This window comes from Elgaria multicarinata, chromosome 5, assembly GCF_023053635.1.
Source record: "Elgaria multicarinata webbii isolate HBS135686 ecotype San Diego chromosome 5, rElgMul1.1.pri, whole genome shotgun sequence".
In the NCBI taxonomy this organism is placed as follows: domain Eukaryota; kingdom Metazoa; phylum Chordata; class Lepidosauria; order Squamata; family Anguidae; genus Elgaria; species Elgaria multicarinata.
In genome coordinates this window covers 103161495-103189152 of record NC_086175.1, presented here as the reverse complement: position 1 = coordinate 103189152, position 27658 = coordinate 103161495, and the positions used below count along the sequence as shown (strand labels likewise).

The following is a 27658-nucleotide window of genomic DNA, read 5'->3' as shown; positions in this document are numbered from 1 at the left end:
CAATTAATTGTTTCAGGCACTTGGGATGCAAGTCTTAACTTTCTATGAAAGTTGGGCCTAACCACTTTTATTTCATGTTGTGTGCACAAGGATTGTGAGAGGCGAATAGCAGCTGTCCCTAAAACTTATGGGCAGGACTTGCTTGGGACTAGCATTCTCTATCTCCATATCATTAATGGAATTGTCTTTTTGTCTCTTCCCAGGCAGGGAATTTGAAGGTGAGGAAGAGTTCCTGGAGATCCTGGGGATAACACGAGAGCAGTCAGGCAAGTATGAATGCAAGGCTGCAAACGAGGTTTCCACAGCAGATGTCAAGCAAGTCCGAGTCACTGTGAATTGTGAGTACCTTTATTATTACCAGTTCAGGGAAGGGAAAGGAAGGCTAAACCCCACTGTATACCAGTGATGGCAACGAGAGGGGAAGTCTGTCATATCGGAGTGAGAACATTCTCCTAATCCCTTTGAACTTTCTTTGACTGTTCTAAAATGAGGAAATGTGGTCGGGGGGAAAGAGGATAGGACTTGGAACTGGAAGATCTGGTTTGAAATCTCTGCTGAACCATAAACTTGCTTGGTGGCTATCTCCTTACCTCAGTCTCTCCTTCCCAGTTGTAAAAATGCAAAACTACATCGAAACCTGGAATTTTTTTCTGAAATAAAGTTAAAAGTGCAGGCAACAAAAAGAAAAACAGAAAAACACAACGTATAACAATGCAACAAGCTATCTGATTAAGGTAAAATGATCAAATTGAATGGAGGTCAATTGTAACTCAGAAGGGAGATCATCCCACAGTTTAAGAGCAATACAGGTGAGAGCCTCTGCATGCATGCCCAACAAACGGGCTTCATTGAGAGATGGTATCCTCAAAAGAATATCTCCTGCAGATCCTAATAACCAGGTAGTTTCATAATGAAACAGGTCATCTGTTAGATAGCCAGACCCTAAGCCATTTAAAACCAACACCTTGAACTGAGCCCAGAAAACAATGGGCAACCAGTACAGATCTTTCAATATTGGAGTAATATGCTCTTAGTACCATGTGCTGGTTAGCAACCTAGTTGCCGCATTTTGCAAGAACTGAAGCTTCTGGATGTTCTTCAAGGGTATCCCTACATAGAACGCATTGCAATAGTCAGGCATCGGATTTTAAGAAATATATATTTTCACACAGATGCAGATAACCTGCAGATAACAAATGCCATCTCTTAAAAGAAGCATTTCCCCTTTCCTTTCTCATCTTAAGATGGTGCCTTCAGTGACATACGCAACTTTCACTTAAAAATAAAGAAAGCACACCTCTTGCTTCAAAACTATTGGCTTACTCATATGCAGATTTATTCAGATCTAATCAGTTGACTAAGTTTCTATAACTGAGTGACAGTAAGAGGATGAAGAAAAAGGTGGAATAGACCAAGGCTGACAACCAAAGTCAATAATTCAGCTGCAGAAGGGTCCCACACTCTCCATTCTGCTCCTATCATTCTCATCTGCCTTCCCGTGTGGGGCCAAGACGGTTCCCCTCCCTTGTCCGCATGTGGGAAATATGGGAGGCAATGCAAAGAGCAAATATCAATTTTGTCTTGCAGTTGCAAGTCAGAGAAGTGCAATGCCTATTGGTTTCAAGGGACTATCATTTGTTCTCCTCAAGCTCAGCTCAAATCTAGGTACTCAGAACTCTCAGCCCTGCTCAGTTCTTTGTGTGTGTGCACGCACACACACACAGAAAATAATAACTTTTGCAGGGGAGTACCACCGGATCTCAGGTCCCTCATATTGTGGGGAAATTAAGAATGAGCTGAATTATGCTGCTCCCTGTATAATTATTTATTTATATATGATTATTACATTTATATGCTGTCTCCTCACATCTTGTGAGGAACCCAAAGTGGCTTACATGGGGCATGTCTACACAAGCCTTTTTTCCCAGGGTTGTCCCTAGATTGTCCCTAGATCATCCGTGCCCATCAGGGGTGGGTGGGGGGAATAGTTCAAAGGTTTTTTTTATTTTTTAAAAAAAATTGCTGGAGTGCAATGGAGAATGAAGGCCAAAGATTGCAGTAGTCAAGGCAGGAGACTATTTGTGTGTGAACTAGTACTTATGCTGAGAGGAAAGCCAAGAGGAAGGGCCATATTTTTGCAATGTTGTATAGGGAGAAGACATGTGCCATCAGAGAGGCAGCTGGACAGGCATCTGTTAGGGATGCTTTAGGGTGGATTCCTGCATTGAGCAGGGGGTTGGACTCGATGGCCTTGTAGGCCCCTTCCAACTCTACTATTCTATGATTCTATGATTCTGGTATGGGGTGCAAAGGCAAAGCAGAGGGAAGAATAAAAGTTAAAGCTAAGGCTTCATGCCTGAGCAATAGGGTGAAGAATGAAAAGTTCAGTCTTGGACATTTTTAGTTTGAGATGGTGATGAAAAACCAAAGCAGAAATGTCAGACAGACATTTGGCGATGTGGGACTGAATGGATGGAGAAAGTGATGGGATTGAGAGGTAGAGCTGATTGACATTGGCAAATAGATGGTACTGAAAGCTAGGGGGTTTGAAACCACCACCACCACCACCCCATGGAAGTGTGTGTAAAGAGTCTAGCACAGTGGGAGTTCAGGAAATATGACAGAGTTAAGCCACCCTTTCTCATTTTTCAGCCCAGCAGCTACCTTCTGTTCATACAGTGTCTATTCATTTTTGCTAATGATGGCCCAGGCTCTACTGGTGCGCTTTCAACGAGCACTGGAAAGCCTGATCGCTTATTTACAGCCTTTGGGACAGATAATGAGGCCCAAAATACCCCAGTTGGAGATCACGTATTTAATGTCTTACTGAAATTCATGTAGGGCTGGAAAGGGAGAATTTACATTAAAAATAGGCCCAAATACACACATTTTGACTCTCACTAACGGCTTTTGTTTGTTTCGAGCTGTCATTGCACATTTTATTTAGCAGTGGCTGCAAATAAAAATGCACAGCTTTGAACATAACACTGCAGATTGCAGATCTAGCACATAGCTGGGGTGTTTTTTTTGTGATGGGGATAAAGTAAAGTCTAGGATCCTAATAATCTGACATCTGTGGGAAAGGGATTGGAGAGGATGGCTAACAAACCACTTTAATTTTACCTGAAGTTGTTTGCCATCTGCCAAAAATTGTTCTGGCCAATTTGATACCAATTCACAATATTATTTTTTAATCTTGACCTGTTTTGTGTGACAATCTCATGTGACAATGAGAGGTAAAGTGATGAAGGGATAAGTGTGGGGTGGTGAACCCTCCAGATGTTGTTGGACTACAATTTCCATTATCCCAACCATTGGCCATGGTGTCTCAGGTTTATGGGAGTTGGAATTCCAAATCCCATGGACCTGAGTTAGGGTGTTAGAGTGGGTTAAAGTGTTAACTTGGACCAGCGGGGGCCCCAGATTTGAATCTCTATAAAGTTTCCTGAATGGCCTTGGGCTGTTGTGGGCTGTTGTGAGGATAAGAGGGATACACCTCCTGTATACTGTCCTGAGAGAAAGAGTTGGGATGCACATGGGGCAAATAAATACTTGCCTTTGAAAGAAAGTGCAAGGTGGACAGAAAATTCTAATTTCACATACCCCTTTGGGTTCTAAATTTGCTACTCAGAAAGAGAGATCTTGGGCTCGCACTAGAAAGCTCAATGAACTCATCAGCGTAATGCAGTAGTGGAAAGGAAAAACTTTAGAAAGCATTAGAAAGGGGATGTAAAAAATAGAACAGCAATTAATGGCCTTATATAAATACCATCATCCCCATACATTTCAAGTCATAAGGAAAAAATATACAGATTAAAATAATTTAGCAGCTCATCAAAAATCATATCAAGCCGCAAATGAAAATAATATGTGAGCGAACAGCATAAATAAATGTTTAAATCAATTTGTTTCTTCCACAACGAACAGAGTTGTCTTCAATATATTTTTCTTGGGTCTCAGCTGCAAATACACAGTTGGCTACCCTTGTAGCTTTGTAAACTGCAATGCTATTTAGAAGGAATTCAAATTTAACAACAGTTGCCATTTGCCAACTTTTCCAAACAAAGGCCCAGCATCCTCTGGGGTTCTGTAGATGGAACAACACAATGGGGTACGTCTTCAACTGCATCCTTTCCAGATGTATGATAGTCTCATTCAATGAACTAAAACAGGGTCTAGCCAACGTGAGGGGAGCAGGATTGTTCTTCTGCCCCCACCTATGGCTTCTTCTGCCCATAGGACATTTTTATGTTTTAATTTCTTATTGTAAGCTACCTCAAGGGTCTATGTGACAAAGCAATTATGCTTCCCTGTCTGACATACTCTCTCAAGAACTACCAGTCCCAAAGTTGCCTGTGTACAGGCAGGAGGGAAGAACAGCTTGGGGACGGGGTGGACAAAGCATCATAATAAGTAGGGATATTAATCGCATGGGCAGAACTCGGAACTAGTGCGATTGCTAGGATTTATTGGCCCAAAATATAGGTCCCTAAATGTCTACTTCAGAAATATCCTGCAGATCTTTCTGAGCATTTCCCTTCTGAAATTCTGCATCTGAGGAAAACCTTCAAGTCTATTTTTGGAAAAGAATATGAACTACCACATTTACCTTCTTACATGAAATTACAAAACACACACGCACGCACACGTGCAACTAAGTGCATATAGTCATATAGACGTTTAGTATTTTTGTTTTAAATTAACCTCATTAGTGACTGAGGTAGAAGCTGAAAGAAATTCCAGCATTTATCCAAAACAGCAGGCATATTGCTCTGGGGCAAGAATGGTTAAGGGCATAATCCTATTGATAGCGCCCTTGCTGTATAGTTTCCTTTGCCCTGCCAGGCTTACGTCTCCCTTTCTTCAGATCTTCTTTCATTTCAGCCTGTCTAACAAGGGTGCTTGCGGGCGGAGGTTGCGGGGTGGAGGAAAGGACACTGGAAGAAGAACAGGCTTCTCTGATCTTCTCCCCACCCAGGGAACATCCCTTTCCCCTCCTCTGAGTTTCTGACCTCGGAGATGCAGCCTGCACAGTTCTCTCTATGCCAGCTTTGATGGGGCAGAGCCAGGGTCTCTGACTCCCCCTTCCGAGGTCAGAGCAAAGTCTCCAGCCTCAGAGGGGGGAATCCAAACTATCCTTCGGTCCCTGGGAATCCGGCTCAGAGACCGTAGACTTGCTCTCTCTGCCACCTAGCTGTTTTGTCTCTCGCATGTGAGCCTGCAAGAAAAATTGACTTTAGGGAGATAATTAATGATTTGTGATGAAGAGGAAATTTCACCAGGTCCCCCATATATACAAATGACACCTGCTGAAATTCCCTTTTCTATGCAACTGCTAAAGATACAGGAGCCCTGTCCTCCTTTTCATATGGCCACCCTAGTTTATGAACCGTTTGTTCCACGAGCTAGGCCTGCATGGCCTTTGTCTATAGCTGTGCATTGCTTTTATTGCCCTTTTCCAAACTTGGGTGTCGTTTAAGTATGTGATTGAGGATCTCTTCAACCACTCAGGAATACAGCTTCCTATATTCAAAAGGTAGCCAACCTATTCTAGAATAACAGACTAAGAACAGCTCAAGCCTGTGAGGCTGCCACAACTAAAGCAGCGTCCCAGTCAGGGCAGGTGAGCAGAGCTATCGCATTCTGCCACATTTGCCTTTTCCTCACCCTTTGTTTCCACTACGACTGTGTGTGAAATTCATTTCAGTTCATTTCTGTCCAGTATTTACCCAGTTCACACCACCAGAATGGAACACAGACCCAAATGCAATCTGCAGTCAAAGCCTGTACATTTCCAAGCTTGCTGTGTGATTTGCAGAACAGAACAAACAAACAAAATTTGTTCAATAAATGTGTACGTTTGAAAAATGTGCATGAAAACAATGTAGAAAAAAATGCACACAAACACACTTTCATCGGTGGAAGAAAAATGTGTACATTTCAAAAATGCATACAATTGATGCATACATTTGGGGAAAACGTGCCCCAAACTACCCACAAACATTTGTGCAGAAAAGAAAAAGCTCACAATCTGATATGGGCATGAGTTGGAGCTTTGAGGTGGAATCTGGATAAACCTTGAGGAGCCTGAGTGTTGCTAATTCATACATCCGAAGTCTCCACACCTTATATAGGGTGACCATATGAAAAGGAGGACAGGGCTCCTGTACCTTTAACAGTTGTATTGAAAAGGGAATTTCAGCAGGGGTCATTTGTATATATGGGGAACCTGGTGAAATTTCCTCTTCATCACACCAGTTAAAACTGCAGGTGCCCTGCCCTCTTTTAAATCTGGTCACTCTACTATAGCTCCTGCACTTTAACTGTTGTGAGGAAGAGGGAATTTCACCAGGTTCTGCATATATACAAATGACACCTGCAGAAATTCCCTTTTCTATGCAACTGTTAAAGATACAGGAGCCCTGTTCTCCTTTTCATATGGTCACCCTACATTATATCAACATTCTTTACAAATAGCATGACTCCCAAATGTCTCCCTATGTGCACATGAACACTTTCATGCACACTTCTGCAGAAATAAGTGTCACAGAGTTCAATGGAGCCAATTCACAAGTCAGTGGGTGTTTCTACATGAGACTTGTATCCTGCATCTTTACTGGGGCTTCTGCTTCCAAATTCTATGCAGGATTAAGACTGGCTCCTTTACTTGGGCTTTTTTCTGGGGGTGGGGGTGTTCTTTCTCTGCCTTCCTATATGTTTCATTATATAGCCACTAGATGGCAAAACTGTGCAATTTTGCAAAAAGTTTAATGGTATCATTCAGGATAAACCTGACTTCCCTTGTTAAGAAAAAAAACTGTGATAATGATCGCAGAGCACGAGAGAGGCCCTGGAGAATGACGACGTCTTATATTTTATTTTATTTTATTATTTATTGCATTTATGTACCGCCCCACAGCCGAAGCTCTCTGGGCGGTTTACAAAAAGGACTTGTGAAACTACAGTGAATCACCAGTGCACAATAAAAGCCTCATTTAGAAAGGCTCGGTGTGTATAGGATTGTGATTTTGGTCTCATTTTAATGATACTATACTAAAAGCAACAGTGAAAGGAAAAGAGATAGAAGTAGAACTCAGAATAGCACTTATCTTTTTACTTTCATCACCTGTTTCTCCTCCCAATATTATTATTATTAAGAAAGAAAAAGAAAAGACAGTAAATATGAAGTCAGTTCAGTCAGGCTATTACAACTTCCACTGCAATATCTTCTCAACGAAAGGGAACTGCTGTTTTTTTTTTAGTGACTGGAATTAGTTGGCCTGGAGTTCCTTAGATAGGACGATGGCCAATCAGGATTAAAGCTGAAGGAACTGGCCATGGGCCTGCCTAGAATGTCTCTCTTAAAGTGTCGTGGAGCGTGGCTAATATGAAGAATGCAGCAGAATGTGAGACAGCCGGCTCCTTGGCAAGGATCAGGAATACAAAGCATCGCTAGGCCTGGTGGTGTAGCTTTCAGGTCTATAGGAAGGTATTTTGTTCATTTCATGACTCATCTCATGTGTTAGGTCCAATGAAGCAGAAATGGTTTGTCTCGCTGCAGATGGCAAAGAGATTTACTACTGGAGAAAAAAGACATTCACACACCGAGGGGAGTTTTTGTTTTTTGTTTTTTAACACACACACACACACACACACACACCTCTTCTTGTGTTTCCTTCTTTTTTCTCAGCTTTAAATCTTAAATAGTTATTTCATAGCAAAGCCCACTTCTTGAAATATAATATGCATTAAATATAATAGGGCACATTATATCTGTCCCATGCTGTCTAAAACATGAATTAAACAAATGGAACTTTCCTTTTCAGTTCATAAAAAATCTGCTAATTTTCTAAGAACAGGAGAGCTTTGGAACAGAGAATTGGTACCTTGTAACTCTCAAATATTCACACAAATCTTAGTATTACTGTATATAGCTAATGAAGAAGAATTACCCAGAAGTCCTTTCCTCATGTGGCCACCTACCTATACCTATGGTTCAGCACTTTATTACTAAACCAGAAGCACAAGAACCAATACTTGTAAGTAAAGGTGCATGGAGATTTTCTCTATTAGCACTAGTGTGGTGTAGGAAGGATGCTTATAAGAACATAAGAAGAGCCATGCAGAATCAGACCGAAGACCCATCTAGTCCAGCATTCTGTTTACACAATGGCCAACCAGCTGCCTGTAGGAAGCACACAAGCAGGACATGAGTTCAATAGCACCCTCCTATTCATGTTCCTCAGCAAATGGTATACAGAGCAATACTGCCTCCAATACTGGATATAATATATAGTCATCATGGCTAGTACCCAGTGCTCCACCAAGGACACATGTGCTCCAGGTGCCCCTATAGCAAGTGCAACCCCATGGATGGGGAGAGGTATATGACACTCACAAACTCTCAGTACCATCACCAATCCCAACCTCGACCATGAAGTGGTTCAATGTGTTCTCAGCTTTCACCCCTCCAAGCTTTCTCCCAGTGTTTCCATTGGTGGTTTTACCTCCTTCCCTTGTAACACTTGGTGAATTGCCTCCCCTTGGCATTGGCCCATGATGACATCAGCATACAAGATTTGTTTGCTTAAGCCAGCTCTTGGCAGATAGTCCAGGGTTTGGGTGTCCATCTCTCTAATTTAGGATGCAGTTAGGATTGGGGCCAGCATGTCAGTTGTCCTTCTTGGCTATGGCCTATAGATGCAGTGCTACCTATGCATGGATTGGGGTACCCTCCATCTACTATGGGAATCTGTACATTGATAGGCACTGAAATAAGTGATCAGGGGATGGAGGGTTGCTAGAGCAAACAGATCTCATTTCCGGTAAATATATTCTGTGGATTATCTCTGACCTTGCCTAGTTTGCTGACATCAACAATGCAGAAAATAGCACTTTCATGTTTAAAATATCCTTAAGAGATCATTAGTGGCTTGTAATTGGTGACTTTCCTCTCTTCTCCTTTGCCCTTTCTTGTCCACCTTAGTATGCCTTCTATTGAATGAGACTTTCTATTACATATTAAAGTACATATATTGGCTGGGGGACTGTCTTCATCATGCCAGGTTGGCATCGCCTCCCTCCTCAACCCACACTTTCCCTCTCCCAGGGCAGCGTCGGGTAAACCCAAACCCAAGGAGGGAGCTCAGGGTTTCTGGGCATCCATCCAGGTCCTGGAGCCACCCTTGCCCTCTTCCTGGTGGGAAGCAAGCCACTGGTTGCTTTCCACCAGGTTCCACCCAGCCACGAAGCAACGTTATATGGCAGAATTGCCATGTTGACGTCGCCCCCTTTGAAATGGTCAGGGTAAATCCCTGACTTTTTCAAATCGGAGCATCGCGGGGAAGCCCTGTGGTGGCTGTGAAGTTGCACCTGTGTTGACTGACGGGGCACAGATCCACAGCCACCATGTATAGACAGCCCCTGGATAGCTACCACGTTGAACAGCTTTGCTCCTCTCACTGTGGCTCTAAATAGGTGTCCTAATTATTAGTACATAGATGATAATGATGTGAGCCGGTTTCTCTCCTGCAGATCCTCCAACTATCACGGAATCGAAGAGCAATGAATCTGCTACAGGACGACCAGTTTCACTTAAGTGTGCAGCCTCTGCTGTGCCTACGCCCGATTTTGAGTGGTACAGAGATGACACTAGGTAATTACACAATCTATCTTCTTCCTTCTGTTGTCCCTGATGTCTAGTAAAAGGGGAAAAACCGCACTTGTTTTCTCTACAGTTGATGTCATCCAAGTCATGTCTAAAAATCGCTTGTATTTTCAACCCTTCCAATACTCACCACTTTGCCCATCCACCTCCCACCCACCAGCTGCTTGCCCACATTCCAAGCCTGCGTTTGCAACAAATGGTATCTGTGCATTGTCAGTTGAACCTTGAATTCAAGCTCCACACAGATATTGATAATGTAACAGGTTTATTAAGAGCTTTATTAAGAGCTATTAAGAGGTTTATTAAGAGCTAACAGGTTTATTTAGTAAACAGGTTTACTAAAAAACAGGTTTACTATAGCTCCCTGGTGGGGCTCTAAATACAGGCCTGCAGCGAGCAAGGTTTCTGCTGCACCGAGGGAAGCAAGGGAGGAGGGGGTCTTGAATCTGGATTGTGCTCAGGTGGACAGTGCACAGTTAATTTGCTATGCCTGGATACAACACAGAACACAATGATGGGGGCAGGGGCACTTGGAAGGGGAGAAAATGTAGTTAAGTGCTCACCTGCCACTGCTCTGCTGGAAACAGCAAACTCCCAATTCCACTTTGCATCAAAAAAGAAAGAAAAGGCAGCATTTGGACTTGGAAGAAACATGGTGGAGGGTGTGATGCCATCCCCTCTGGTCTTCCTTTATTCTTCCCTATAAATCAAAGGATCCCAGCAATGGAACAGGCATCAGAGTGGTACTCACTGCCTCTGTGACTCGCCACCCTTGTCTGGCCTCACAGCAGACCAGACCAGCTCCCTATACTCGTACCTGCCCTTCCGCTGCCACCATTGAATCCTGTACCCTCCCTCAGGTACCTCACAAAACACTCTAGTGTGAAACAAAAAGAATGTTTATTAGCAACAAGTAAGGTTATGCAGTTAAAGAGCGTAATGGTTTCATCAGGATCAAGCTTATTTGTTTCAGTACAGTTCCATGTACAACCCTGCCTACTCTACCCTTTAGACTACACTATCTCTCCTCCCTTCACTCTGTCCCCGAAAATAATAAAACACATTGTTCCTACACTAAATCTAGACCTTCTCTCTGACAGACCCCAAACCCCCTCTCCTCTCACTCTTCACACACTTCTCACTAACTGCTGTTCTACTCCTACCCCCTGCTAACCACCAATCCTAACCTTTGAACCACCAGCCAATCAGCATTCACTCTCACATCCTGGTCACTCCCGCCCCCTCCCACTAGAACTAACTATGTAACCACCTTGTTCCAGCAATACACACATCAAGTACATCTTTAAACGGCAAACATTATTAAAAGGGTACAGATACATACATTACAAAACAGGCATTAAACAGCAAATCATCACAGAGGGCAATGTGCAGGGGTGGCCCTAATCAGCCACTGGTGCCCTAGGGAAACCATGCAATTGGTGCCCCACCCCACCCTGAAATGCCAAGGGCAGATCTAGCCTGAGGCTTTCGATAGACTTATTTTGGTAAATGTATTATGCTCCTATTTTCCGTTTAATGTTTTTAAGCATATTCATTTAATTTATTTGTTTTTTCCCATCTGTCTGTCCACCCAATGTTTCTGAGATCAGACAAAACAGACGTTTTCATTTTTATTTGTATTATGTTTTTAACTTATAGTTTTTTCCTCAAATTTGGCACCCCACTTAACTTGGTGCTGAGGGCAACCGCCAAGTTCACCTATATGGATGGGCCACCCTTGGCAATGTGTGCTTCATCTGAAGTCTCCCCAAAGTCAGAGGACCCTGCATAAATTTGAACACAAGCCTATCAGAGCTATCCCATTCCTAATGCTGCAAATCATAGAACAGTAGAGCTGGAAGGGGCCTATAAGGCCACCAAGACCTACCCCCTGCTCAATGCAGGAAGCACTGTCCGGGTTGGTAGACACTGTGGTCCATTCGCTTGCCTTTACCTCGGATTTATTTCTTGATTTCCTCCTCTACTGTTTTTGCATCCATCACCGCTTTTATGGTCTTCACTCTAGTATCAATAGTACTATTTATTATTTGTGAAGTGCCTAAACAACAAACAAATCAAGCACTATTCACAACACATAACAAGATAAGCCCTGCCCAACGGCTTACAATCTGATGGAGAGGACAAAGTACCAAAATTTCTTTTAAAAAAAAGTATTTAAGAACTGCCTGGAAAAAAACTGCAACCTTGCTTGATTTCTCCTTTCCTGTCTCACTCCATCTCTGTCTATCTGCCAGTCTGCATTTGTATCTATCAGTTTTCATTCTTTTCTCTTGCCATGTAACACCATATTTACCAGTTACTCCTTTTGTTTCTCAGGATAAATAATGCCAATGGTTTGGAGATCAGGAGCACAGGGAGCCAGTCCTTCCTGACGGTGGCCAATGTCACTGAAGAACATTATGGCAACTACACCTGTGTGGCTACCAACAAACTGGGAATCACAAATGCTAGCCTATTTCTTTACAGTAAGTATGGAAGTGGATAGAAATGTCCAAGTGAGTTTCACAAAAAGTTACACATTTGCAGTGACATAAGGAAGCCCAACAGGTAGGACAGATTCAGATAAGACAGGCAATCATAGGCTTGGAACCTGAGATACGTTAATCACCTGATTTGGTGTGATTAGTCCCTTGTGCCCCATCCCACATTGTTCAGGTGGGGCCCTTGACCCTTCAGGGTGTCCCATTGGCTATAAGGGGAGGAAAATGAAAAGCTTTCCTCCTGTGAACTTCCTTAAGTTAACTTATCTTATGCTCCAAACCAGAGTATTTGATGCAATACAAGGCAGTGTTAAAATGAGGCACTATTACTATACAACACAGGCATATTCATACTTACCACCCAACCTAAATAGTAACAAGGCACCTTTGTCTGCCCATGGTCTTCAGACCATCTCCATGCTCATCTTAGACCATTTCAACCGAATATTCATACCAGAAGGTTCTGTGGCCAGCAGGATAGAAAGGCTGGTTTGGCATGGGTGGGCAACTGGAGGAAAGAAGGGGAAGGTGATAAAGGCAGGAAATACTGTTTAAAAAAGGAGGAAATTAGAGGAAACTAAAGTCATACGAAAAAGCTTGCAAGGATTTCAAAGGATATCGCTTTTTCAGAGAATGTTGGAAGCGATGATACTAAATAGAAGCCAAATGTAAAAATGAGGAAGCCCAATGCTCACTACAGCTGCATGCATTTATCTACACACAATTGCTATCTGCCAGATATTCATAATGTTTGAAGTGGCCTTGAGTCTAACTTTCCATCACTCCAATATGCAAACCGTTAAAATGAAATTGCATTTGCCTTATATAAAACAGCATCAAATAGTCTTAAATCTGAGCCTTAAAACACTCATGTGTGAAAAAAAAGAATGTGAGAGTTTAAGAAATCAAGCTAAGAGCCAAATTTTACCTTTAGGTGCTGGTTCATATTTTCCAACTTATTTTTTAAAATAATAATATTAATAATTGAGCTGAGAAATCTCTTCTTCTTCTTCTTCTTCTTCTTCTTCTTCTTCTTCTTCTTCTCTCAATTCTTCCTAAATTATTTTTCTAAGTAAACTTATTGTCATAGTACTTTCTAGGAACCTGGTTAGATCTTCAGATTGGACCTGAAGGATATAAAGCTTACTACAGTTTTAAATTTCTCATGGGCTATTTCTTTTTCTATCAGCAGTTTCTTTATTAGGTCTTTCTTGAATTGAAAAAAAATCCCTCAGGGCAAACTCAGTTAAGACAAATTACTTGAATGAGTCCACCACCATCTATCACCTCCGATGATCTGAGGAACTATATAGCAAGTAAAAAAAATATAAACTTGTAAATGGCCCAGAGATGGATGAATGTTGTTGGCAGTTTTATTACAGATGGGTAAACTGGGGTATGATGCATGAGTGGGCCAAACCCAAGGATATATAGCACCTGTTTCCAACTTGGTGCCCTCAAGATGTGTTGGACTCCTATCAACACCTATCAATCCTAGCAAGCATGGCCAATGCATATCTGGAGGATGCCAGCCTTTCCCACCTGCTGCCTTCCAAATCTATTGGACTACAGTTCCTTCATCCACATCCAGTTAGTAACATACAGTACATGCAAATGACAGCACAAGCACCTCTTGGTTTATCTTCTGTTTGTTTCCTATACTGAGAGCAACAGGTAGCAAGGGCTCCTTGTGATTCCTGCTCCTTCCATATCTATGTGACATTCACCCTGAGGGAAGGAGGCAGGAAGAACTTTTTGTTTTACTTAACTTCAACATCCAATTAACTGTGTATATTAAGTAAATCTTTGTTAAAATGAGTCGGATGTCCCCTGTGACTAAAGATGTACACTTCTCTCTAACTTTCAAATCAGGTGGGGGAAAAACTTGAACAAATCTCCCATGTAGTCCATGGAGACTAGAAAAGCTTAGTATTCCTGCATTTAAGAAGCTATAATTGGAAGCCCGGTAGTCTATAATTGGCGATCATTATGCTTCAGAAAGAAGCAAAAAGAAGCACAAGCCAGTTTGAAATACCCCTCCAAGCCTGCTTGGCCTCACATCCAGGAACAAACTAGAGCAAGAGATACATCCCTCCCTTTTTGAGTGGTTTTCTTTTCTGGAATCAAAGAGATTGAGCATCAGACAAATACTTTTTCATGCTTTTTAATAGAGAACAAATTTGTTCAAAGATATCCTCCCCTTTGAGAGTCAGATGGGATGTCAGCACCAGAAGGTTCCGTGGTGGTTAAAAAATGACAGAAGCCGAGATTGAAACGTCAGAATAGGGACAACATGAAATCGATCCAGAGGGAGAGGCGGGTAACAAATAAATAAAATTATTATTATTATTATTATTATTATTATTATTATTATTATTATTATTATGTGGTTGTGGCTTTGCCCATAGCCAGTAAGAGAGAGGAGAGGAGAGGAGAGGAGAGGAGAGGAGAGGAGAGAGAGAGAGAGAGAGAGAGAGAGAGAGAGAGAGAGAAAGAGAGAAGGGATTATTGGTTCCTGCAAATTATTTGAAAATACAGCCTAGGAAGGTGGGGGGACAGGACAAGTGACTGATGATCTCAGATGTACCATGGAAAAGGCGGTGGTGGGCTCTAATAGGCAGCAGCACCTAAAACCAAAGGTATTTTTGTAAGTAAGGGGGACTGGACTCAAAAGGTGATGGAATTACCTGTTCTCAGTTGAGATTTATACCTGTCATTCTGACACTCTTTTAGGAACAAGGAGGATTTATTCCAACAAAATGAAATAGAGCTAGGCAGGAGAGGAAAAAGAGACTGAACATACAGTAATAGGAGTAATAGCAAACTGCAGGAGGAAGGCAATGCACTACAATTGATCAAAAAGGCCCAAGTGCTAACTTTACTGCAGAACATAGTGATCAACACATCAGAGGTAGCTCCTCTAAATACAGCATGAAAGAGAGAGTTTGCTTTAGACAGCTTCCTGTCTCCTTGAAAGACATTGACCGCCGATAGGAGCAGTAATAGATATAATTCTATCAATTGTTTGATGATAACTAGTAGCATGTTCATTTATCACATTTTGTTTCTTCTTGTGACATCAATGGATTGAGATCCAGAAGGCACAGAAGAAAAATAGAGCATTTTTATTCAATCCCCAAACAGATTAAGCCAAAGCAAGCATGCAGACAATTGCGGGGGTGGGGACGATGACACATGACCCTAGTCAGCATGTATCTCAGTCACACCCTTACTATGAATCACAAACAAAATGAGTGAGAAAAGATGGAGAGTAGGAGATCAGAAGCTCACGAAAACAAGCTCCTCAAAGTTCCTGGGAACAGGTCGGAGTGTGCAGGTTTTTATGTCCAATATATGGTCAGGCCTTTTCCTATTTTTAATTATGTTGATTATTGGCAAGTAATAAGGAGACCAATAACCTCATAACAGGACTATGTGAGCATTACAGCTGTGTAGACTGAGCAGACTCCGAGTTAGGGCTATTTTCAACTCATCCTCCCATCTTCACTGGCTTTTGGTCCTCCAGCTATGAAGCTCCCTTATATTGGATCAGGCCATTGGTCCATCTAGCCCAGTATTATTGTCACTGATGGAAGGGCAGCAGATCTCCAGGGTATCAGGCAGGAATCTTTCCTAGCCCCGTCTGGAGAGACTGGGGATTGAACCATAGACCTTCTGCATGCAAAGCTTGCATCCTGCCACTGAGTTGCCAAAGCTGAGTGGAGAATTTCTTCCACCTTTATGGGGCTCCTGTATAGACAGCCAGACTTGCACATGTGTGGTTATTTACATTTTGTTGAAGTGTTGGGTGGTCTTTCCATCCTCCCCGCCCTTTCTTTAAAAAAAAAATTAAACAAAGGCAAGCCACTGCCCTCAGGGCCTAGCCACCACACTCATTTAAAATCTTTTAAGAAGGGCACTAGGTATGTCACTACTGCGTGATAACATAGCATTGTGCCCAATGGAATTGAACTGGTAAAACATGATGGCTGGGCCCGTGGGAGCAGCCCTTTTTCTTTTCCTGTACACTGTTGCTGTGGTCATCACTACATCAGCATGTCTACACCTTAAGTGTGTAGAGTGAGGGGGGCAGGATCATGGACTTACCTGCTTCCATGATCCTCCCCCAGCATCTTGACAGCTGTGTGATGTCCCGGAAGGAAAGAGGATCGTTGCGTCCACCATTTTATTTTATTTTAAAGACGAGCCCTGCGTGCAGCAAAAAACAAAGGTAAAAAACTGCAACCCACCCCACCCCCACCATCCCTGGGATGGCGAAATTGCTGCTTCCCTCCTACCCCCATCGGCCCAGAGCCACCCCGCACCGTTCTGTGCCCATTTCAGGCCCCAGGAGCTGCGGTCCTCAGGATGGTCTCAGGACTGCAGCAAAAATTGGGATAACTGGGCAACCAGTTATCCCAGGAAAATGCAGGGGTTAGGGTTAAGACACACAGGGATGATCCAGGTATGACCCCTGGATGTAGACATACCCCAATTGCCCCATGATGACATAGCAGCTCCCAGCACCTTTCTTAAAGAGATTTTAAATTTACTGAGCGAAGCACCTTGCTCATGTTTAAAAGAAGAAGCGAAGATACCCACCTCATAAAATAGTAAGCACTCTCCCATCCCAAACTCTCTCTCTCTCTCTCTCTCTCTCTCTCTCTCTCTCTCTCTCTCTCTCACACACACACACACACACACACACACACACACACACACCTCTTGTTCTTTGTGTGGGTTTTTCTATCCCTTTGACTCACATGAAGATCACAAGAAATTCTTCAGGGGTATTCAGATTAGCCCTAGAATGAACCCTGTCCCATATGTTAATTCAGTATAACATATATCCAAAGCCTACATGCATGCACACTGGAGAATGTTGTCTGAGACTCAGGAGATCCAGGTTCTAGTCCCCACTCAGGCATGAAGCTCATGGAGGACTTTGGGCCAGGCATTGATACTCAACCTAACCTCCCTCACAGAGTTGTGAGGATAAAAAATGGAGAGGAAGAGGACCATATAAGCCACCTTGGGTTATTTGCAAGAGAAAAAAGGTGGGAAATAATGAGGAGGAGGAGGAGGAGGAGGCGGCGAAGAAGAAGAGGAAGAAGAAGAAGAAGAAGAAGAAGAAGAAGAAGAAGAAGAAGAAGAAGAAATAAAGAAGAAGAAGAAGAAGAAGAAGAAATAAAGAAGAAGAAGAAGAAGAAGAAGAAGAAGAAGAAGAAGAAGAAGAAGAAGAAGAAGAAGAAGAAGAAGAAGTAGTAGTAGTAGTGGTAGTGGTAGTAGTAGTGGGGGAAAGGGCAGACCCAGTGGGTGCAATCCTGTTCACGCATCTACGGCCACTCCCTCTACACAGCCATAGTATCTGTAGAGTCTCATACACTTAGTATAACTTAAACATAATTGTGGCAGGTGCTATGGGAAATTCAGGACATCTTTTACCAGGGATGGACGTTGTGAGCAGATCTGGCCCTTTTGAGGATTGCCAGATTTCCCCAGAGCTCAGCTTGCATTTGTAAGCTGAGCCACAAGCTTTTCCCCTGAAACCCAAGAACTTTCTCGAATATTGCTTTTTAATTGCCATTTATGCAAATTCTGGCTGTGCAAATCATGACTATAATATGTTTAATTTCTCACAAATTGTGCCTGTTGCGTAACTGTACAATCTGAGCAGGTGGTAGGGGGTCATGGGCGGAAGAACACACTCTGTTGCGGATTTGCAACTGCATCACCATTTTGGAAACACATCAAAACGTGGCTTTTGCTCTCCATGCACACACTTGCCAAATAATAATGATGATGATGATGATGATGATGATGATGATGATGATGATGATGATGATGATGATATATTTATTTGTTACCCGCCTCTCCCTCCGGATCGTGGTGGGGTACAACACAAATGCAAACGCCAAAAAATACATATAATGAAAACATTCAAAACTAATACATCATTAAAAGCAGCACATTATTATTAATAATATATTTATTTGGTGCATCCACCAATTTCACAGGCATTTGAGGTAGAATACATCCTGTTGCACACTTTGCAGCCCTGATGAGTAAAGGCGCTCCACAAAGCAGCTGCCACCCCCTGGCAGTCATCATCCCATGGTGAGCTGTTCAAGGAGACTTATATCCTCAAGCCATCCACAAAAGGTGGAGAAGATGTCCCGCTCCTTACATCCCATGCTAAAATTAGCTCAACTTGTGGCAACCAAGGCCACATGGAGCCACGTGTGGCCGATTCCTCTGTTGGGATTGAATAAATGGAATGTGAGGCACACCTTTGTGGCTAAGCTGCTTTTCATTTCAGCTTGCCTTACACGTGTTACACGGAGCTATAGTGTCACAGAGAGTAACAAGACAAGGTAGAATTATTAGGGCAGTAATGGGGTGGAGTAAGAAGGGCATTGCACAGCAGGCAAGGGGAAGGCGCTGCCGCTTCATACAAAGCAACATAGTAATGAGGCCAGAACGCTTTGGAATAACCACTTGTGAAGAAGTGTCTTGCCGGTTGTGCGAGGGAAAGGTAATGGGCTTATGTTATTTAAGAACACTAAATAACAAGGAAATCCTGTCACCGCAGCTGACTGTTTTCCCTTGACAATAGGCCCCCATTGCTACATAAACACTAAGTTCCAGTCTACCTGTGTATTTTCCAAGCCAAAATAAAAAGACAATATCTTCCAGAACCTGTGGTGTTTTAAAACACTCCCATCAAGGCAGTTAGCGCAATAGCGCAGGGAGATCTGTCATTAGTCACTTGACCTTCTGTAGCCTGATTGGCTTACTGAGTTTCTAACACATCAGGTTATAGTAGCATGGAGTGCTCTGCCGAAGGAGCGTTGAATTGCCAGCAGGGCGGGGGAGCAATATAGGCAAATAAGGACTGGCTGATCTGCCAGGAAGTGCTTTAACCTGGGAAAAGCTTCATTAAGGTCTCAAAAGCTCAGAAGGTAGATCTGGTATAGCTGATCTTTGCCAGCAATGCTGCTGCCTGGAATGTATGGCGCATGTGGTGCGATAGACCAATTTGACCAAGCACATAGTATAAACAATAGGAACTACAGGACACAAAGTCTGCAGTCCCTTGATTCAAACGCCTCAAAGCAATATCAGTCAAGCCACTGCCTCAAGCCTACTCCACTGCCTCTTCCCGTAACCCAAGCTTACTTGGTAGAGGTGGAACATTAGAACATAATTAAAAAGTGCCCTGCTGGATTAGACCAAGGGTTTGATTAGTTCAGTATCCTGTTTTCCACAGTGGACAAGCAGATGCAGAGGTTAAATTTCTTCTGACCCCCTAAATGACTGTTCCCTAGATCAGTTGGTCATGGAACCAACCAGAGGGGGAGGACTTAATCTAAACTGGTGCTGACCAGGACCCAATCAAGATGTGAGTGTTATTGAGTCAATTGGAAAAGTGATCATAGTGCTATCATGTTTATTTTATATGTGAGTGGGAAATTGCCAAGGAAGTCCAATACCATCACATTTAACTTCAAAAGAGGAAACTTCTTTCCCCAGCCTTCCATTCTGTAAAGCAGGAACATTGAGACCTATATGATTTAGACTATGAAAAAAAAATCAAACTGGTCTAGATGGTACAGATGTCTGTTTGGGAGTCACTCATGTAATGAACTCTCCAGTGGTGCTGTGTATAAAGTGAGAGCCAGTGTGGTGTAGTGGCTAAGGTGTTGAGCTGGGAGTCGGGAGATCCAGGTTCTAGTCCCCACTAAGCCATGAAAACCCACTGGGTGACTTTGAGCCAGTCACAGACTCTAAGCCCAACCTACCTCACAGGGTTGTTGTGAGGATAACATGGAGAGGAGAAGGATTATGTACGTCACCTTGGGTTCCTTGGAGGAAAAAAGGTGGGATATAAATATAATAAAATAATAATAATAACAATAACAACAGCAATAATAATATTTTTAAAAAAAAACATAAAGTTGCCACCCTTTCCTTTAAAGAAAGGTGCTTCCAGACAGATGGCCAGTATTGCTACAAATCAAAACACATTGCACAGCTATTTTGTCTTTTCCTCCCTAATGGATTTTCTGTGGTAAGAAAAAAAGACAGAAGTGGTGGGGGAAGAAGGGGAGGTTGCAAATGGAAGATGGTAATGTCTGGAGCCCCCATAAAATTCTGTGAATGAGGCAGGGTGATTGCACACTAAAAGCCTGATCTGGCAGCACCCAAAATGACCACTTAGTCACAACCTGCGGAAGCGGACTAGGAACTACTGCAATATTGCAAGTAAAGTCCACAATTTTCATTGTTGATGTCTGAAAGCAAAAAGATAAAATGTTCTCAAGTACCAGAAAATGCTTTAATAAGCCTGATGTATTTCAGAAAGTTATTTTCTTCTTCTGAGGTTTCAAATCAAATTTCATTTTCTCTTCTGTTTTTTGATACAATTGGTGCCTTTCACTCTCACTGGTTCTCTGATGTTTGAAAGCACCTGGTGTGGACAACTTGTGGTCCTCCAGATATTTAGGCCTCTAACTCCCATCAGCCTTAACCTGCAGAGCCAAGTAGGCCAAAACATTGTAGGGGCTGGAGGGACTCAAGATGTCCACCCCTGATGTAAAAGCTTTGGAGATTCTGATGTAAAAAATACAATATCAGTATAGTGTTCTAAGAAAACAGGGTCTAAAAGTGAATCCGACATATCATGAACACCAGTATTTACAAAAAAAAGGAGATACTACTATTGTTACATCTACTTTGCATATATGTGTAGAGTAGGAAGTGTCTAGAATTTCTTTGCTAGTTACAGTTCAACATAGTTAGCAACATACAGATAACAATGCAAATTATACAGCAAAACTGCTTAGGCAAAAGGTACAGCAAAGGAACTAGGTATTGTGATGATCTGGATAGTAGGATCATATCTTTCAAGTACCTTAGCCTCACTGTAGGCATCATGATTCCCTTTACCTTCCATATACTGTTTATTCAGCATTGTGTCTGCTTCAGATAGTTCTTCACTCCCTAATTCCAATGGCTGTTGTCATAGATATTTTGGGTAGACCAAATGTTCTTTAGAGTCAAAGCAATTTCATTTTGGGAGACCCTTCAGGTTTGTAACTTGCTGGATGTGGAAAGTGCATGTTGCTTATTGTTTTGTTCTGTTGTTTTTCTCACTCCTTAGAGAAAATATTACCCACACTCCCCAATCCTTTTCCAGGTCAGTATATGTTTTATGTCACAGTAGCTTCTAAGCTGGGTCATTCTCCATCAATTCAATAAGTGGGATGAAGCAGGGATGATAAAGCAATTGAGATGTCATTTGAAAATGACACATCGCACATCATGTCTATATTTCTGGTTGTTTCTGTCCTTATCTACCCATCCTGTTGCTGACAAACTGATTGAATTCTCAAGCCATTGGTGTTTTAGACTTATGTCACCTTATACTTTATTCAGTTCAACATACCCAATCGACCAGCCAATCAACCTTGCATAGAGCCATATAGTACAGCCTCTCATAGAATGCACATAGGAGATTACAGGTTTGAGAATATTAAACATTCATAACTAATCCATATTAGAAACTCACTACTCATGAAAAACTATCATTTCAGAGAGAAATTGTATAAACAGCCTTCTCCAATCCGGGCCCTCCAGATATGTCGGGAGGTGTAGTTCAACACATCTGGAGGATACCAGGTTGGGGAACATTGGTCTTCTGCCTGACACATAAACTTTCCTTATGTAGAAAGAGCTTGAGATGGGGCCTTAAGAAAAACCCCAATGGTGCAAGCCCACAAGAGGTTCACGTCACATTCCTCCCTTCAAAACAAAACAAAATCCCCTCTAAAAGTGAATTAGGTTTGAATGCTCTGATATGTCATAGACCAGGAGTGAGGTCACACACCACATTACTTCCTGGCTCATGCCACGTTTCAACGACATTACTGGGAACGGTGAAGTGCGATCTCACTCCTTGACTGATGTACTGGACCATTCTGCCTAAAGGTCAGCACACACAAAAGAATCAACCTTCAATCAACCATGATGGCACACGTCTAAAGTACTCATGGTCTTTTGAAAGAGCATCATGATGCTCCCACAGAGCACTTGTATGAGACGTTTTACCACAAGAGGATGCCCTGTGACATTGACAAGCAATACATTTAATAGAAACTGCCCAGGGAGCTTCAGCTGTTGGGCGGTATAAAAATGCAATAAATAAATAAAATAAATAAATAGAAAGGGATTTTTTTTCCCCACACAGTGCACCATTAATTTCGGCATTCACTGACTTACAAGACAGCTTGGTTCCAAAAAGATGAAGACACTAATAGACAAGACAGCAGCAAATCTGATTAGAAACCATGGGGAATTAAGGTGTACAACTTCTTGCTATGGTCATCCCTGAACACTAGAAGTGATCTATAGGTTCATAGGTGTTGCCTTTTAAATTTTTCATTCATTTATATATCTATTTATTACATTTTTATCCCACTAAACAGCAAAAGCTTTTTCACTTCTGTATGCCACATTCCTCTATCCCCACTGTTAGAAATAGGACACTATACAAGATATTGGCTGTTGCTGTTATCAAATAATGTTAGCTAATTTTACAATTAACTGCGTGAACCTATATAGGTCTACTCAGAAGCAGCAGTGTACTGGAGCCAGGGCAGACAGGGTCAAAACACCAGGCCTTTTTGATTAGCTGTGTTGATAATGTCATTTGCCAACCCCTCAGGATTCCCTTTTCCCTCTGACTTCAGCTGCAGTCCTTACAAGTGTTGGGGAGAAATGGATTTATCCAGCAACAATATATTGTTGTGAGCTATCCCTGTTGTAATGTAAAATATTTTGGTGTGGCTTGGTCTTGAATGGGTTATTAAAACCCATTAGCTTTTCAAAAGACCCATAAAAGGCATAGGGCCCATTCAGAAGACACCTTAAACCATGGCTTTAACCATGGTGGTTAAGCCAAAAATCCAGGCTGTGTTCAGAAGACACTTTAAACCACAGCTTTATCCACAGTAAATAAGGCTTTTTGCTTTATTCACCATGGTTTAAGGTGTCTTCTGAACAGGGGCACTCATAATACAGAGAGAGGGGAGGAGGAGGAAGAGATGTACAAATAAAGCTTTTATGGACTTTCATTGGGGGCATGACTGCAGGGCTGCCATGATAAGCACATGAACCTCAAACTGTACCACTACACCAGTTCTCAGAAGTAAGTCCCATTGAGTTCAATGATACTTACTCCCAGATAAGTGTGTATACTTTCCCAAGGATAAAGCCCAGTAAACACATTATTGCTTACTTCTGAGTATACATGCATAGGATTGTGCTGTTAGTTGTGATTTTTTCCCCAGATTATGTTCTTGCAGTAACTATTGATTCTAAATCAGACATTGGTTCTGTTCTTCCATCAGTTGTTTCAGTAGAGTCCCACTAGCTTCAGTAGGAAATCTTTAACATGACTGGAATGTTATTGCAGCCATGGGCTACAACTGGATAAATAAAGGCGAATCTACAAATACAATTAAAAGGAAATAACATGCAAAAACAAGCTACCATTAAATTAAATCCTGTATAGTTATTTGCAAATAACGTTCAAGAAAGGCAATAAAGTAGGCCATTGGGATACTAGCATTAGGAAAATAAATCCAGTTAAATATGATTATCATACAAAGCAGAAATGAAAATATACACTGATATAAGAATAACATTTTTAAAAGGCTGCTTTGGGTTTAGGTTTTGCATCTCTACGTTATTTAAATTTTGCTTTTATTAATAACTAAGGTTTAGATTTACATTCATAGTCCCCACTGAGTCTCTTATTTTTTAAAAAAATGTAAGGAATGTTTTGCTTGTTGTTTATTTCCTGCTTTTCTGTATAAATACACCCAAAGCAGCTTCAAAAGTAAAACATAAATAAATACAATTAACAATTCAAAAATATATGCATACAAAAAATCAAGAAAAATCAACAATGAAATAGCAGTGATTAAACATCTTATCTCAGTCTTCTACACCTGGTGCAACTCCCACTATTCCAAGCCAGCATGACCATTAAAACTGTATATTTTAAAAGGCTAAATTGAAGAGTTGTGTATTCACACTCTTTCAGAAGACACCTTAAACAACATCTTTAACCATGGTGGTTAAGCCAGAAAGCCGGGCTGTGTTCAGAAGACACCTTAAACCATGGCTTTAACCAAGGTGAATAAAGCTTTTTGCCTTAGTCACCATGATTAAAGCCGTGGTTTAAGGTGTCTTCTGGAAATGGCCTGGCTTTCTGGCTTAACTAGGGTGACCATATGAAAAAGAGGACAGGGCTCCTGTATCTTTAACAGTTGTATTGAAAAGGGAATTTCAGCAGGTGTCATTTGTATATATGGGGAACCTGGTGAAATTTCCTCTTCATCACCACAGTTAAAGCTGCAGGTGCCCTGCCCTCTTTTAAATCTGGTCACTCTAGTATAGCTGCTGCAGCTTTAACTGTGGTGATGAAGAGGGAATTTCACCAGATGCGACATGCGTACAAGACACCTGCTGAAATTGCCTTTTCTATGCAACTGTTAAAGATACAGGAGCCCTGTCCTCCTTTTCATATGGTCACCCTAGCTTAACCACCATGTTTAATGCCATGGTTTAAGATGTCTTCTGAAGGCTAAGAGAGTGGGGACTAGTCATAGTTCTTCAGCAGGTGCATTAGGCCTATGATTCTATGACTCCATAGTTTGGAGGCAACACAGGAGAAAGCCTTTTCATGCATTCCCTACAAACAAGCCTCTGCAGGTAGTGCTGCTCTCGAAAGAGCCTCTCCTGCATTTCTTAATAACTGGGCAGGCTCACAGTGAGACAAGTAGTCCCTCAGGGTTTCACAGCACCTTTCTCTGGACCGAGGCTTATTAAATGAAAATATCTTTACTGAGTATTCAAACTATCAGGAGTCTAAAAACAGGAGCCATGCTAGATCAGACCAAGGGTCCATCTAGTCCAGCACTCTGTTCACACAGTGGGCAACCAGCTGTCAACCAGGAACACACAAGCAGGACGCGGTGTAACAGCACCCTCCCACCCATATTCCCCAGCATCTAACAGATAGAATCTAACAGAGCAAGAAGACATTTATTTGCATTTATATGTTTAAAAGTTTAACCTCTCTGCCTGTGAAGTTTTCTTGCTACTTTTTCCTCATATTTATACTGTCACAGCATGATGTAGTCTATGCTTGAGTTAATGTCCAAGTCCCTTTGATTTTGATTCACGTCAGTTGCATCCCAGCATACCTTCAGTGCATTCAGGATTGCTATGAGGATTTAACTGAGCAAATCTATAATTTTAATATGTAGGACCTTATTTCTCTGCCAAATGTTCCCAGCAGTTTCTTTGCCATGGGCAATTAGCACAGGTATTGGTGCTTTACTAACTGTTCGCTATGCCTTTGCAATTCACCTTTGATAGAGCCTCAGGAAAAATTATTATTGAATCCCAAAACTGTGCAGACATGGCTTCTGTTCTCAGATATAAATGAGCTCCTCTGAAATCGGGATCATAAAAGCCATGCTCTCTAAGTCTCAGTTTGTAGTATTTGAGGGTTCTCTTTTCTTTTTCAATAAATTAACATTTCTTGACTACATGGACACATTTGTTAGTGAATTACATAAATATTAAAACCCTACACCATTTCTGGTCGTTAAAAAAATATGTATTAAAAGCAGACCATCCACATTGTAAGATAGAATATTTCCCAAATATCTTCCAAATATCTTCCATGATCTACCATTAGCATGTTACTATTACGCAGTCACCAGACTCAATGGTGACCAGATGGGCTATTATAAAAATATTAAATATTCTGGTGTCATTGCATTGTTGGGCATGCATATTACAGTGCATCCCAGCATTACCTATAGAAATGGGTTTCCAGACTAACAAGGCCACAGTGATTTTTGAGATTCCTAGATCTAAAATGTTCTTCAGAGCCTGCTCTTTTTTTTTCTAATAAAAGTGCAATGAGATTTAGGGTACTTCCGTACAAGAGTTTTCCCTGCCTCCCATTTCAGTTCGAAATCAGAATCCTGGGAAAATGTCTCCCCAGACAAGCAGAAACAGTGGTGCAGGCATCAGCCTCAGTCCTAGTAGATTAAGGATGTATGACAATTTCATTTCAGCTCATTTTTTAAATCAGGATTTACCCAGTTCACACCTTCCCAATTAAAAACGGACTCAAATGTGTTTTGCGGTCAGATTATCGAGCTTGCATTGTTGTGATCTGCAGACCAAAACAAATGTGCTAGGCAGCATGTGTACATTTAAAAAGTGTGCATAAAAATGAAGACTTTTGAAAGGTGTAAACAAACACATTTTAATCAATAAGAGAAAATGTGTATATTTCAAAGATGCATACATTTTGAAAAAAGCACAAGAAAATATGCACAAATTTTCATGTGAAAAGGAAAGGGAAAAACCCAAGTTTGCAGTCTGATGCAGAGACAAGATAGAACGAGCTTAGAGGTAGAATTTGGAGAATATGGACAAGCTCAACTTTGGCTTGTACACACATCCCTACACTGCGTAGCTTCTAAGGTGTGAACATGGCATAAGAAACCATTGAGTCCCCCACCAAAACACTCCACACAGATGACCCTTAATGAGAATGACATTTTGGGACTACCATTTTTAAAACTGCAGTCTTCCAAGAGGAAAATATACTGCTTCAACAGCCACTACACAAATCAGTCCTAGGATCCCTTTTGTAAAAACACAACTAGTCAAAATCCAGCTCTGTTTGTGCTAAGGGCCAATGAGTCTTCTGGCCTGACTGGTAAAAGCTCTTTGGGGAGCTCAGCCACTCTGTGACCAGACTCACCAGTCTTTCAAGATATTCTCCAGTGTGTTGGGTCTACTTCTGGCTTTTTCCTTTAGCCTCATACTTCTGCAGTTACTTTTACCCCCTTTCATTTTCAACGGAGGCAGCATCAGAGTAGTGGTGGTAGCGCTGGATTTAAAATGGGACAATCAACCACTCTCTTCATGTTAAAGATAAAATGGGTGAGGTTGGATGTAGGGATGGGCGGCAGCAGGGGGGAGGAATGGGACAGCAATTCCCATTCTGTTAAGCAGACACTGATTGGAGAATGGCCCTGGCTGCACTGACTGTAGATGGTAGCTAGTTTCCTCTTAGATGTAGTCATTCTAGCTTGTACTAACCCCGTCATTTGGAGAATGGGGACAATGGTGGGGTACAGTGAGAATGGGATTGGTTGATGGGATCCAATAGCCAAAAAGAAGAGCTTCTTCAGAGAAGTATGAACACTTTTTTTTCTTTTTCATGGCTTCATATTCTTAACAAGGGTTTCTTTTGTGCAGGACTACCCTTGTAAAATGGGACTACCTGTTCTATTCTAGCATGCTTTTCCTATGTTGCTTTGACAGATGAAGTATCTTTGATACGCTTTGTGTCTGCAAGACATTGGGTGGGAACACAGCATTTACTAGTCCA

At 41.8% G+C, this 27658-nt stretch overlaps 1 protein-coding gene across 1 annotated transcript in view; it reads left to right on the top strand.

Moving 5' to 3' along the window:
* LSAMP (limbic system associated membrane protein) overlaps positions 1 to 27658 on the top strand; it is a 567030-nt gene that overhangs the window by 504722 nt on the left and 34650 nt on the right. Inside the window, exons 4-6 of the mRNA XM_063126940.1 lie at positions 204 to 338; positions 9535 to 9655; positions 12005 to 12153. Of these exons, the coding sequence (XP_062983010.1) occupies positions 204 to 338; positions 9535 to 9655; positions 12005 to 12153 (405 nt within the window). The remainder of the gene's footprint in view (positions 1 to 203; positions 339 to 9534; positions 9656 to 12004; positions 12154 to 27658) is intronic.